This window comes from Apteryx mantelli, chromosome 1, assembly GCF_036417845.1.
Source record: "Apteryx mantelli isolate bAptMan1 chromosome 1, bAptMan1.hap1, whole genome shotgun sequence".
Lineage (NCBI taxonomy): Eukaryota > Metazoa > Chordata > Aves > Apterygiformes > Apterygidae > Apteryx > Apteryx mantelli.
In genome coordinates, this window is record NC_089978.1 from 25678585 (window position 1) to 25693387 (window position 14803).

General features: G+C 44.7%; 1 protein-coding gene and 1 long non-coding RNA gene across 5 annotated transcripts in view; one reads left to right on the plus strand and one right to left on the minus strand.

The window, feature by feature from the left end:
- Positions 1 to 10135, minus strand: part of KATNAL1 (katanin catalytic subunit A1 like 1) — a 43132-nt gene extending 32997 nt beyond the window's left edge. For 2 of the 3 annotated variants that reach the window (XM_013962124.2, XM_067290889.1), the window contains exons 1-3: positions 3663 to 3754; positions 3113 to 3192; positions 64 to 239 (exon numbers count right to left, since the gene is read on the minus strand). In XM_013962124.2, coding sequence (XP_013817578.1) covers positions 64 to 225 — 162 coding nt within the window. In that variant the 5' untranslated portion in view covers positions 226 to 239; positions 3113 to 3192; positions 3663 to 3754. Of the gene's footprint in view, positions 1 to 63; positions 240 to 3112; positions 3193 to 3662; positions 3755 to 10106 lie in introns of those variants that run through there. The other variant, XM_067290881.1, reaches the window with a different exon arrangement.
- A 604-nt stretch (positions 10136 to 10739) lies between these two features.
- The window catches only part of LOC106500453 (uncharacterized), a 40279-nt gene continuing 36215 nt past the window's right edge, over positions 10740 to 14803 (plus strand). For both annotated transcript variants that reach the window (XR_010883353.1, XR_010883354.1), the window contains exon 1: positions 10740 to 10882. This is a non-coding gene — a long non-coding RNA (uncharacterized lncRNA). The remainder of the gene's footprint in view (positions 10883 to 14803) is intronic.

Genomic DNA, 14803 nt, shown 5'->3' on the forward strand with positions numbered 1-14803 from the left:
TATGTTTCAAATATCAAGTATATATAATAATAATAAAGTAAAGGCAACCTCATTTCACTGTACCTGTTGCCATTTGCCCTTAATTGCTGGATCCCTGATAGACTGACAATGTCTCTGGATCTGCTGGATGACACCCTGGTAATATACCATTGAAGAGTCATAATTCCCAAGGAGTGCATATTCTCTTCCTTTTTTGGCATTATCACAAATCTCTGCTAAATTCATCTTCCCTCAGAAATCTAAAAGAGAACACAATCATCAGAAAAGAAGAACTTTTACAAGGATTTGGATCATGAAACTTTGATTTTGCTATTTCTCTCATAGCTGAATTACATCTTTTTTTTTCTTTATCAACCATTTAGCTCTGGAGGAATATCTCTTTACTAGCCTAAGGTTTAAGATCATAAATCAGAACTATTTTATCAGTGATAAAAAAAGAAAAACAACAACTTCTTCACCGTCTTTGGCCCCAATCCTGTTAAATCAGTGCAAGAAAATTAAATGCCCTGTGCACACTGAACCTTGTTGACTTCAAGGACCTAACAAGCTAAGCTTTAATTTGTAGAACACTACAATATATTAGCAGTCAGCAACCCATGAATCACAAATCACATGAGGCATTAAATTGCTTATTATACTGTTGTATTACATACGTGCCTAAATGCACCAACCACCATCAGGGCAGTCTGCACTAAACACTTCGACGAGTCCTTATCCTAATGAGATTACAATACAGTTGAATGACAGCTCAACTACAGATAAACTTGAGAACTTCATTCTGTTTAAATATCATTCTTTCAAAATACTCCAGTATCCACACTCTTACTTGGATTTTTCATGAAAATTAACACGTCACTTTGGGATTTATAGCATAGGTAGTGATCCAAATTTAAGATTTCTTAAAACAGAGATTCCCAAAATACATCCTTACCCTAGTCCCCAAAACAATGTAAGATTAGTATGTTTCACTAATGTCTTTTTATACAAGCAGCAAATCACAGCATGACTAAAGTAAACCCACAGAGTCCAATTTTTCCCAGTAACCATTCAAGAACGAAACCACACATTCAAGAGTAAGCTACATTGTACAGCTAGATTTGTATTTAAGGTTCAAGATCTATGGAGTGCCTGCCCCTTTAGCTTATCTGAATCTCACATGACCCAAAATCTAGGTCCTTACTGCACAGAAAATGCATCAGTTCCTACTGGCCAAAGGAGAGGAGGGCAGCTTGGAAGTGTCAACCACTAAGTAAATCAAAAGTTTGGAAAGGCCAAGATAATATGCATAAAACAGGGAAGGGGGAGTACACCTAGACAGGGATAGAGCAGGGTGCGGGGCCAAGTCCAGTACTCAGTTCAGGCTGCACAACTGTACAAAGCCTGTGATACAAGGGTGCCTGCCATAAGAGGCTCAGTAGTAGCAGAGAGAAGCCAGAACAGGAGGAAACAACATTTTTACATCCTAGAGGGTTATAAAGATGTTAGTAGCTTTTATAAAATGGGCAGGACAAGATCAAGATGGTATTAAGGAGGATGTATCTTGTGCCTTTGTATTACCTTGTGCCTAGCAAATTTCAAACAGGGAAATACAGAGTTAAACACATATCCACATGACCTTCATTCTGCCCTCTCGAATGATGCCTATAGCAAACACACGTTCTGCCTTTGAACGGTGCCAAATGGATGATTTGTATTTCTGCGCACAGCTGTGTACTAGGTGTACGCCACCACCTTCTCACTCCCTATCACATCCTCCTCGCACTTAAGCCACAGAAAACCGTTACCCTCACTTAAACCTAAAGGTCACATGGCTTCCAATTTGCTGAAAAATTTCCTGGCAAGAATACTCTGATATCCCATAGCTGGCACACCACCAAGTGCAATGATGTGCACTGGGGCCCATTTGCCCTCACCCCTGAAGGGCATAGCCCTCGCACTGTGCCTCACATTTCAACTTTCAGATCACTCCCATCAGCTGTTACAAACTTCTGGGCAGAAGAAGAACTATGGTGGAAAGGGTGTAAACCCTAATTTTGTTTTCTCTTGGTGCTGAGGAAGGGCAGGGTACATCACTGGAAAGCCCTAGCACTGTGGTAATTAAGATTTCTTTACCATTTAATTTTGAAATACAGAAGATGATAACCAACAGGAAAAAGGGACAAGACATTTGCATTACACTGGAAACAGAGAAAGAGGTAAGAACTGAATGTAGGTCACAACCCAAACCCATTCAGATCCAAAGAGCAAACTGGTGAGTGAACAGAATCCAGCACCCAATCTTCAAACACATCAGGGTGAGGATCTGTTATACAAGCAGCTTGTCCTCATATGGAAAACAGTCTGCAAATCTCTGGAGGTTTTCCCCACACGCAGCAAAAAAAGAGAGACCAAATGCAACTTTTCTAAGGAACTGCTGCATTTAATTCCTAGAAATCCAGAATATTAAAAAGAATATGTATTTATTTTAGCAGTCTCCCTTATCTGCTTATTACAGCCAGCTCCCATCCTCCCAGCCTGTGTTCAACTCCCTTTTACCTTAAAAGGACTGAAACTCCCATCCAGCTTCCCTTAATCCCTTAAAGCATCCTTAAAGAGTGCTCTGCTCACTGGAGGAGACAACCTCCCTGTCCCCAGAGGAAGCTGGGCCAACCTAGGGTCAGGAATCCAAGGCACAGAAGACACACAAACACATGCTTACTTTAGAAGAACATTAGCAGAGATAGCTGGGAAGCCAGAGAGGTGGGAAAATTTACATGCATTTAAACTGAAGAGGGAAACCAAACACGTCTCCCATTTCCTCCAGCAATCAAGAACACAGGGGTTTCTGGCCTCATCTCGGTCACTTGGGAGCTCAGGCAAGAGCTTGATACCTGGTGCGTCATGCTAGGGATCTTCTAGACATTTACAGGCACTTCAGCTTGGAGCACATGGGGAACTTGGTGGAAATACACTGATGTACCTAGTGAGTGATAGATGCCTCCAGAGCCGACAAAAGTAGGCTTTCTGGATCTTCCTCTTAGGTTTAGGCCCTTCAATTTTACTTAGCACCTACTCTAGACACCAAAACAGGTGAAATAGGTTTGAGAAGGTGAATATAACATTACATATATACCTGAGACGTTTGAACCAGCAACTGTAGACTCCAGTCCTAAATCAGCGCTCTCCCTGACATCCAGGCAATTCTTTGAGGACCTATTACAGAAAGACGGACTATTTTAAACTAATGGCTAAAGATGGTTTAAACAAATTACAAATCTTTTACGCACATTAGGTATGGTAATGTAGATTCAGAATAGTCAGCTTCTAAAGGAAGTCAAAACAAGTATGTCCAAAATTAAAGAAAACTTGAAGTTATTTTTAAAAAGGATTTTTTTCCTTGATTGTCTTCTGGACAACCCCACTCTTCAAGTGACTAGGAGTTTAGCTTACATTTTTCATTCTTTTATAGTCATTTGTTATTATTTGTTCTACATTATATTATAGAGTTTATGCAATATTATATAGAGAATATGTATATATAAAGAAACTAGAAATACAGAAGTCATAAATAGTTATTTTTTGTTTGTTTGTTTCTTTGTTTTTTCTATTATATCACACTCACGTCTTTTAAGTAAATACAGAGCCAGGGACAATTGTTGTCAGGTATATTTAGAACAACTTACACACTCCTTGTGACACCAGCTTTTCATCTAACCATTGCGTGGTTCTTTCCTGCACTAGACCATAACAGCTCCACTGCATGTCAGGATACCCTCCGAGATTCCTTAGTTCACGGATCATTGACAAGAAGAGACATTACAGACATTCATGTCAGTAGCTGCCACACATGGGGTCTTAAGCCCACTTGCTAAAAACCCTGCCTCGGCTAGGCTAAAAGGTCACAGGGGATATTACTCTCTATCCTTTGGAGCATAAGCTGAGCTGATCCCTATCTGGGGTCAAAAAAGAATTCTTCTTCCCAGAAATACAGCAACGCATAATTGAGCAAGATCCAAAAGACTTTTTTTTTTAAAACTTTAAAACATTGCACACACACAAATATATCCACAAGCAGATACAGTCACAGTACGAGTGGTGGGTGGAAGGGGGAATGCAGGGGACTGCTTATTTAGCACGCCATTTCAAACCTGTGTACAACACTAATGCTAATGCAGGACTACTGTCCCCTTTTTCAGCCTGTCTCCCACTTAATCTGACCCAGTGGGCTATCAGAGGCAATAAATAACCTCTCCTATAGGTGGGGTCAGTAACAGGATTTTACCTGCTGTTTGTTATTATTCACAAATTCGCAAATGCCAAAATGAAGGCGTCTCTGCAGTCTTTATGCATCTCCTTCGTGCATTACATGTTTTGATACAATCGGTTACACGAATGTGTCCCATTTTCTCCACAAGTGCTTGATTCCCGCACTGAATGGATGACACTCACCAAAATGGGCAGTTACTTAATTTTGCTTTATTCACATTATCTCAATAGTCATATCAATCCTATTTACTGCCTACTCAGACTTTTTTCCAAATTAGTTACTAATTCCCTCACTGATAAGGTTATCATATATCTGAGTTTTCCTGGACATGTGTCATTCTCTGACCGAAATTTTCTCCATGCAGACTGAAAATTTTCCATAGCTCCCTGACATTGCTGGACATATGGTCCCACGTCACAGCAGCTGTGCAGTATTGCTGACTGGACAGCTGAACATCTGGAAGGGCCCAGACAGACACAGATGAACATTGGTCACTAATTCAGTTTCTTACTTTCTGCAAATCAGACATACAGCATGATGTTGGGCATCCTGAAATTCAATGTAAAAGACCTGACTAACATCACAGGACAGAATGCCATACTACAGGGCATCACCTTCCTGAAATCCAGTGCCAAGGTAACTATATGTTTTTCACCCCCACGGAATAGAGTCAGGATGACCCTCTGACACTGCACAATCCCAGAATGGGTGACTTTTCACACAGAGTGAAGTGGGGGATCTGTGGAAAAAACAGTATGTGACCAAGACTGATACAACGCTGATGCACCTGAGGGTTAAGATTGAACAGGAAGGTGACATTATGGCATTTCCTTTTTACTGCCTGACCTCTCAAAATAAAATAACACCTCAACAACACCAATAAAACCCATAGTTTTTGCGGGCATGATCTATTCAGGGATTCCTCTGTTTCCAAAGGGACTGTTAATCTCAGAATTTTTATGCCTGTCTAAAAATTAATTACAGATCAATCTTTCTTCCTTTGTATCCACCAATCCACAAGTTACGCATTAGAGCTCTCCTTCCAGGAATCTATATACCAAGACGCACCCTGAAACTTGTAGGAAATTATAACGCTAGAGGGGGAGTGCTTGCCAGTAACTAAAAGAGGAAGAAGGAGCAAACTCAAGCGCTGGACCTCTGATTGTCCCGATTTCACTGCTAATTCGCCCCCCCGCCCCGTTCTGCCGGAGCCCGGAGACGCTGGCCCACAGCCCCGGGGCATGTGGTCAGCCCCAGCACTCCTGTATTCCCCACAGCAGACGCAGCGGTAGAAGCAAGGAAGGGAATTCCAGTGTTATTGGGTTCCCATTTTCTGTATTTATCCTCTTTTCATGTGCACCCATTTCCATTAACAAGTCTAAGCAACTACCTGGCACTTGTTCCTTTCTCAAATCCCTCATACTACTTAGAAGCTTTTCCTTACAATTAATCTAAACCTGCCTTTCCTAGTTTAAGGCCGTACTGTTTCTGTAAGTCAATTTTGATCAGTTTTGAATATCTTTCTCTCCCTTGATTATGTTTTCCTTAATATAGTACCACAATCATATCTTTCATTTTTCCCTTGAAAGTCGCAACTTCTTAAAAGAGACACATACAGCAATATGACAATAGAACCTTATCTGGAGAAGTATAAACTGTAACACTAACTGGAACATTATCAGAGGAAGAAAAAACAATAGTTTTGGTTTTTCTTCTATCACATGTGATTCCTACTAGAAGCCTGCAGAAATGTTCACATCCTAAAGTCTATATAGTCATATTGTATTTCTTCTTTACATGATCAATTTTTTTAATTGAGTTTTTTAAGAATATGCTATTCTAAGATATATTTATTCAAAAAAAATTAAATCTTGCCTGTTTTAATAGAAATATTGTCCCTTTCATTTTGGGCTTGGGTGTAGAACAGCTGGTCTTCATTTCTAACAATTACTGTCCCTGTTCAGGGGCTATCACTGATGCTGCTGACAATTATCAGGCATTATGTTTGCATGACAAAGACAGCATTTTAACTGATCGCTGTAAGATAAAGCACAAACAAATAAAAGGCTTGCCAACTTCCACAGCAAAATCTATTCTTCCCTATTAACTTAGCTTCCCTTAAACTTGCAGCTATTTTCCCATAGACTTCTGTGGGAGCTAATGATTATTACCTCACAGGATCACAACTCCTTAATGCCTGTTAAAAATATATATAAATAAGCATGTGATTCAGTTCCACCAGGTCTGGATTTAAACTATATTTAACCAGTTTCTTGAATTAAAGACTAAAAGCGTGCTATGCCAGTGTTCTGCTGTTTTTTTTTTCTTTTGCTGTGCACATCCGCAGCAGCAAGAACGGCTATGACCGGGCCACAGGCAGCTGTGGGGGTTGCGGCAGGTAATGGCAGTGGCGCACCCGCTGTGTCACTTTGAAGTAGCATGCACACCAGATGAAGTGCACGCACCATGGCTCAGCGCACCCAGCACTAAGGGATCGCTGAATTCAGTTCACTGTTTTCTTCTGGCTTATTGGCACTGAAACTCAAGCTGTTTTGAAATACTAGATGTGGAGTTAATGGGGGAATAAGCATGGAAGTGGGAAGGAGAAAAAGCATGCACACGGGCCTCAAATGATGTGTGTGCGGAGTCTTCTGAGAACAAACTTGAAGCAAAAGGTTTACTCAGAATGCAAGCGAAGTACTTCAAACGAAGTAAAGACTACAAGTTAACAGTAGTCAAAAATAGAAAAAAAAAACACTAAGCAGTTGGTCAGTGTTTTAATTAGAGATAGCATGCTATTGCACTGAACAGAAAGCACCCTGGAGAATTAAATGAACATTTACAAAGCCTTTGAACTACAGTTTTCTGAAGTACTAGAAAGAAAAGAATCCTAGATAGCTGTGCTATTCCTAAGATTGACTGCAAAATGTATTCTCCTCCAAACCAGCTCATGAACCACTTTCAAATAAAGTATTTTCATACAGTGTAGAAAAACCTCAAACACCTCAACTGAGGAGTAACTGAGGGCATGTGACCAGTTTCACAAGTCCACACAGTCAAGTCTCAGTTACTTAGCGTAATGAGGGGCTCAGCTAGGCTGGATAACAGGAAGGAAACAACTAATACAGACACCATGGGGCACACTAGGGAGCGTCGCTCCACACACACGCAGTTCAGGCAATGCAAGCCTTGCGAGCTTCTTGTCCATTTTAGGCCTGCCAGACCCGGGCTGCCTCCCCACGTCTCTCTTGTCTATGAGATGCCCTCCAGGGCTGCTGGTGTTAGCACCACACCAAAGCCAGGCGAGCTCCGAGCGCGCACGTGGCACCAGCTCTGTGGTAATTGAGCCCTCCTATGACAGGGGACACAGGGCCCGAAGACGCAGGATACCATAGACTCTGCAGGCCCATCCGGAGCTCAGCAAAGTGGAACTCGGCCCAGATCAATAATCCCTCTGGCTCTACATGGAGCCACTTGCTCCTCTGCACATCACATATGTGAGCACTTCTGGCAGAGCAAATGTGCCACAAAGACTCCCAAGATGGGTTTGTGCAGAGCCAGCTCCAGTTCAAAGTGTTTATTAGGTCAGGCTCTGTGCCAAGAAAGGCAGTTAAACTGCTTCTGCACCTGGCCCTGGATAGAGCATATCCATGTTCCCACACCGCAGCAGCTAATAAGCCTGCCAGACCATAGTCAGCTCCACAAAGACTCAGTTCTGGTGTTGCTACATTCCTAGCACAGCCAATCTGCAACCCAGATAAACTTTCCATGAATAATTGCAGGTTTAATGGATGCACACATGTGTTTATAACCCTGACTCACGAGGTCAGAATTTAGGCCTGGATACTTTTCCCCTATTTGAATTCCCCTTTGAATTCCAAAGAATTGGCTTTTTAGGACTATGAATGTGAGGGTTTTTTTAGATTAGTATTTTGCTTTTTAGAAATGTTTTAAAGAATAGTATATTTCATATATATGTATATATATTACATATATATTACGTGTGTGTATACACACACAAATATATATATATAGAAAATAACTGTTAGGGCTACAGGCATCAAGTCTTTGGATTTCACAGCTTATCTCTAAAAGAACCCATATTTTTGCAATCAATTACACCGAAAATCACAGATAAGGGTCTATTGTTATTTCCTTCTGTTTACTTTTCTGCCTATCTTGAGGTTGAGACAAACTCAGGACAGGATTCATGCCTCCGTGACCACCTCCAAAGCCCCAGTCTCCGAGAGCCAAAGCTCTGGCGGCATGCTGCAGCAGAGACATTCACTTCTGCGGTCTGCTAAGTCCTGGGAGCTGCAAGAAGCCTAAGCTCATGTAGCAGGGACGGTGCCTTCAGGGTTGTTTAGCCACTGCTCTGTCAACTCCATTAGGCACACTTACTGCATTTTTTCAAGAACCCATGGCTTGACCAAACACGTGCAGACTTTCAGGCTAGGAGCAAAGGCATATCTATGCCACACAAGTCACTCATCTGCCAACGGACAAAATTCCTGTTTCATGTCTGGGGTCAGTAAGACTCCCTTGGAAAGGCTACTAGAATTGACTGTCAATAAGGCTAGATAAAAATACATGGCTTTCCTCAAAGCCAGATCCATTGCTATGTTTTGATCATCAGGAAACAGGTATGAGAAGCTTTGAAGCTTTTAGCCCAGACACCAGTTTGACAAAGTTCCATGCGAATCTAAAGCAGATTTTAAAGTGCTGGAGAACTTTAACAATAGAGGGCGCTGCCTTAACTATAATATTATAAAACATTTTACACACTGTGGAGGTTTTAAGGGTGGCTGGAAATGAAGTGGCTGTACTGTTTATGTCGTATGTAGCCATGCATTGATCCTTCCTCTCTGGGAATACTGCTTATTATACTCAGAAGCTCAAGTAAAATCTTAGTTTCTGCTACAGTCAGAGGGAAATACATGAAACAAGATGTGTCTGGCACGACAAAAAAAAAAAAAAACTTCATCTGCAATAAAATCAAACATCCACTGGAAAGAAACCCATCTCTGAGATATTTAAAACTATATTAAGAACATTCATATACGAGGGAAAAATACTGTGCTGATGCTTGTGAGATACAGATTTTTAGAGAGAGAAAAAAAAAAAATCAAACTCCCTTCAATATACCAATCATAAATATGTGTATTTTAAATATAAACTAGAACAGGAACTGCAATTTTATTTCCCTGGTGTCTTTCCCTACCTATTGCAGAATACAAGATAAAGGAGAACACTAAAACTGTGGTCAGTAATGGAGAGGGAAAGGAGACAAATGCCAGTATTGTCATCAGGACAGAAATGCAGGCACAGTCAAAAGCCCCCAAAATTATTAAAAACAATAGCACTGTGTCTGCTCATGTAAAGATCCCCTAATGCAACAAGCTCAAGAGAACTGAAGTATGGTAGGATACGTGAAACTGCAAACCATAAAACAAGCTATTTGAAGAAACCTCCCAGGGCCCTTAGCTCGTAGCTCTCTTTGACCGCCGCTACCCTTCTCCAATACACCGCACCCCTTTTCATTCATGGTTCAAACATTGTCCATAGTCTCCAGCGCTGCCCTTCCTCTGCAGCTCTTTACACACTCTCCAATATACTCCTCCCTGCTGCATAGCCCTCCCCTTGCATCTATTCAGCCATTCCTCCACCGACAGCTCTCTCCCGCTTCATCCATCTGTCCTCCAATATGCCCCGTTCCTTGCATTCATTTTTTCTTCAACTTCGAGCACAGACCTCTACTGGCACCCACACACCATCCAGAACATGTTCTTCCCAATGCACCCCTTAAATGCATCTGTCCACCAAGCAGTCTTCAATGCGCCCCACGCTTACATTTACCCACCCGGCAATATACCTCTCCTTCAGCATCCATCCACCCTCCAGCCCTCCGGCACAGCCCTCCCGCACCCATCCCTGCGCCCGCCCTTCCAGACGCCCCTCCCTCTGCGCATCCAGCCCCGCTCCAGGACATCCCTCCCCTTGCATCCGCACCCCTGCCCGCGCCCGCCCACCCGGCACAGCGCTCCCTGTCACCCCTCTCAACACGGGGCTCCTCCCGCCCCCGCCCGCTCTCCCGCAGCCCCGGAGGGGTAACTCGGCGGTCTTGACCCCCATCCGCAGTGCTCCGGCCCCGCAGAGAAGGCGCCGGAGAGACGAGCTGCCTCCACACCCTCGCTCAGACCCGGCCTGCGGCGGCAATGTCTCCTCTCCCCATCCCCACCCGCGCCGGGCCGCGTCGCCCCCACTCTTCCCCACAACGGTCTCCTCTGCGAAGGCAAAGCCAAACCACCGATCTCCCCCTCCGCCCGCCCCAGCCGAGCGCGCTGGGATCTGTAGTTCCCGGCCGCGCCCGCCGCTCAGCGCCCCGCGCACGGCGGGAGGCGGAGAACTACATTTCCCAGCACGCCCCGCGGGAGGCAACCCTCCGCCAGCCTCTCCTACCCCCTCCCCGCCGCCGCCGCCGCCGCCGCCTCCCTCAGCGCGGCAGGACACGGAGCAGCGCCGGAGCGCGCGGGCGGCCGTTGAGCTGCGGTCCGCGCCGCGCCGCGCGCCCGCCCGGGCAGCCGCGATGAGAGGCCGCTCCGTAGCCTGGTCCTGCCGTTACCTGGGAGAGCCGGGGTGCGTGTCCGCGCGCGAGACCAGGCGCGAGCGAGCGGGCGAGGGAGGGAGGGGGGTGCAGCCCTTCTGCGCTGTCAGCCCGGGGGGAAGGGGAGGAGGGGGAGGGGGTGCGCGCGCGCGCGCGCGGCGGCAGCGGCGGCGGCGGCGGCCGGTTGCCATGGCGGCGGCGGGGCGCGGGGAGGGACGGCATAGCCGCGGCGCAGCATCCCGCTACCCCGCCCCCGCCGCGAGGCCGCAGCTGCGGGGCGGGGGGCGCGGCCGTTGGTGGGGGAGGCGGCGCGGGCGCCCCACCCGCCCCTCGGGAGCGGCCCGCTGGCCTTCAAGGGCGGGCGCTGCCGCGCCGTGGAGGGCGCCCCGTGCCCGGCGCTTGTGCGGGGGGGCGGCTGGCGGCGCTGCCCCCCCCCCCGAGAGGCCTCAGGTGCTGCGCCCGCAGGGGTGACCCCAGAGCCGCCCGAGCACACGGCCTGTCCCTTCGTGCGGGAGGCGCCTGCCGTGGGCGCGCCTTCAGCCTTGCTGCTCCGTTTGTGCATCCGCAGAGCGAGCTGGAGGCTGTCGTCTTCTGGAGAGAGAAGACATTCAGTCGAGTCCTGACCTTTATCGAGCGTGTGAAGGGTCTTGCGCTGCCTGGATGCGTAGGCAAAAAACCTCGCACCTTCTCCTCAGAGTTTCCATGACCTTGTCCTCACGGAGGGAAAGGGTGTGGTTTTTCCAGCAAGCTTCAAACAAAGGAAAAGCTCTTCGCATCTTTATCTTTGAGGATAGCTGTGGTGTTGCAAGGCCCCCCCTTTCTGTTGTTAAGCCTACCTTTTAGTAATCCTTAGAAGAATTTCTGTTAAATTTAACAACTTAACTCAAGCCAGTAACTCCCCTCACCCTTTCTGTCCGTTAAGACCAGACCAAAAGTTAAAGTGGCACACTCCCTTTCAAAGGAGGAAGGTGTAAGCCTTAGAAGTGAAAAAACACCATACCATCCAGATTCACTTCTGAGCTGGCCCTGCAGTTGCAGCAGTTTTCTATGGTTTACATATATTTTGTTTAGGTTTTATTTATTTAGATTTTAGTGGATTTTCACACACAGAATACAAAAATCATCTCTTCCCACTTTAGCTGTGGGAGTGACTAGGAAAGGCAAAATACGCAGTTGTCCTCTGTATGGGCACTCAGAGATGATACAGATTTTGCTAGCAGGTTTCATTGCTTTTGTATAACAATTGAACACAAGATTTTAGGGATTCACCTAGGACCAAAATGATATCTGGTGATCACAGGCAGCCTAATCAAATGATAGCACCCAGTTTGTGTTATTGCCGAGAATGAATGTTACCTAGCGTTTCTGAAGCACACATCTCATATGTAAGATAAACAGTTGGTTCTCTTATAAGGAAAACAATAAATCTCTCAAAAGGTGTGATTTCACAATTAATGTGAGCCAGTCTATGTCCATATTGCCACCAAAGGGGGCAGTCCTGCCTTCTTCTCTGATCCTGGCTATCCTTTCCTGTTACTTACACAATAACACGTTGCCATCTGGTAATGCATATCTGGCATCTGATCCATCTGAAAGCCAGTTATACCCCTCCCAAAAAAACAGTTTTTAGCTGAATCAATTCCTGAACTAGCTGACCCCACAGAGCTGCATCAGGCACGAGGAAGACAGAGGAAACATGATGGAGGCAGGATTAACCCTGTGAGATCACAACAGGTTTGAGCTGTGTTTTTGTGTGCAGCTGAATCACTTCAATGGCCCCTTGCCACTTGTGACACTCTGAGACTTTCCCAGTAATGACCATGTGGTAGCTCCCTATAGTGACATGTGACTTAACTGGAAAACGTAAATTTTAGTTACCTTGAGGTAACAGCATTAGGTTGTACTTCACAATAAGGGTCTCAGAAACATTAACTAACATAAGTGAAAGAGTGGTGATTGAAACTAAGAGCTTAGGATGCCTCTTAAATAATACAGCATGTGTGTATGTGTCATTCACATATATGCGCATATCTTGCTTCCCTCAAAATCATGTGGCGATTTTTATGCCTTTGTGAGTATTTTAGAACTGGGGCCAAAATCATGACGAATTCATAACAGCTGCAAGTCTGGCTTCCCCTTTTTCCAGACCTCTTCAAACTTGCCTGCCCAAGGCATTGATTCCTGCTGGTTTTCCACATACCCAAAAGCATAGATTCTGTGCAGACCTTAGAGAGCTCAAGGCTTCTTAGGGGGAACAAACTGTAAGCAGTCCCTTGCACCACCATAATATCTCTTCCCACAAGACTCCTCCCATCTCCTCCAAGACATGTACCTCCTATCATATTAGCCAACACATGAACTGCTTTGTCTGAGAATCAGATCTCTCAGCTAGGAAATTGTGACACAGAGAAGTAAGGTTGGTTGTTCAGTCATAACCTCTGGGTTTTTTTCTTTCCATGGGCTGACATAGGGTAACCATGCTCCCATTGACTTCCCATTGAAAAGCAGTTGCTTACAGTCATAGCAATACCTGTCTCACTCTAGTTGGACTCCTCAGAGGGAAAGTTGGTTTTGAAAAGTGTGTTCTACACAATTTGCCAAGATCTTATAAGTAACTATAACTTACAAGTAAGCAGCAGGAAAACAACCAAATCTCCAGACTACTAACCCTGTACACTACCCATACGTAAGGAACACAGGATAATTCATGTTGGAAGGGACATCAGGAGGTCCTCTAGTCCAGCGTCCTGCTCTTTCTCACTGTAAAGTTTGTAGTTATACTACTGTACCCCCTCCAGGGACTGGAGGAGAAAGGACTAACAGGCCCTCAGACGTTCATAAACTTGATAATGAGGTGAAAGAAAGTAGATCTGAGTGTGGCATTTCACAGCCTTTTGTATTGCTGTGGTCAGGTGAACTCTAGGAAATGTGGCTTGGAATGATGTAAGATATATTACTTCCCTAACCATTCGTTCTACCTCTCTGCTGAAAGTTCCTGCCTTTACAACAGATGGAAAACTAATCTTTCTAATCCATTTTATTACAAAATCCAGCATTAAACTCATCTTTATCAGCAAGTTAAGTTAATTTGCTGGACCTCGTATTGAAGCAGCCGAGAGTCATGCACCTATTTCATTCCACCAACTCTGCTGTCAGGCAGTAATCTCAGGCAAAGAGAAGGTAAAAAATCGTTGTGTGGGGGTGACACTTTAAACCACTGAAACTTGTTCTACTATGAATATATTTTCATGGCTTATAATTTTTTTTTTTTTTTTTTGACAGAGGACCTAAACCTAGCAGTTCTGGATAAGACATGATGTTGGTGGGTGTTGGAGGCTGTGGTTAGACAGGCTCCAGCTGTGTTGGTAGAGGAAAGCATTACTCATGGCCACACCCCAGAGATTTAACATACCCCTTCCCAGAGACCTGAAAATCTGCAAGCAGAGCCGATTGTGTGCCCTCTCTCTCTGATTTATTCTAGTCAATTCAATCAGAAGCTGATATAAATTAGTGTAACTCTTTTGCCATGAACATTTGAATTGCTTCAAAAGTGTCTCCTAAGCTACAGTAATTGCAGACACTGTCAGCCAAGTTTAAAGCTATCCACACTTAGGGTTGGTGTCAGATTAACAAAATTGGTTTCTAAATTGATTTGGTTATTATTGCATAAATTCCATAGACTGTGTCTAACTCAGATGGCTGGCACAGGTGCTTGGCACTGTAGCAGGGAGCTTCATTCGTAGCCTCTTCCCACACACAAAGTTCTGTAAGAGAAGGCTGAAAGCACATGAGATACCTGTGAATTATGAACTGCCCTCTGCTTTTGTCATTGTGTCCCCTTGCAATTATATTTAACTGGGCTATAGGAATTATTCTGCCTTTGCAGTAATCTTTAATGCTCAAATGCAAACATAACTCTATACCAAAAGTCTTACAGGCTACATTCAGAAATG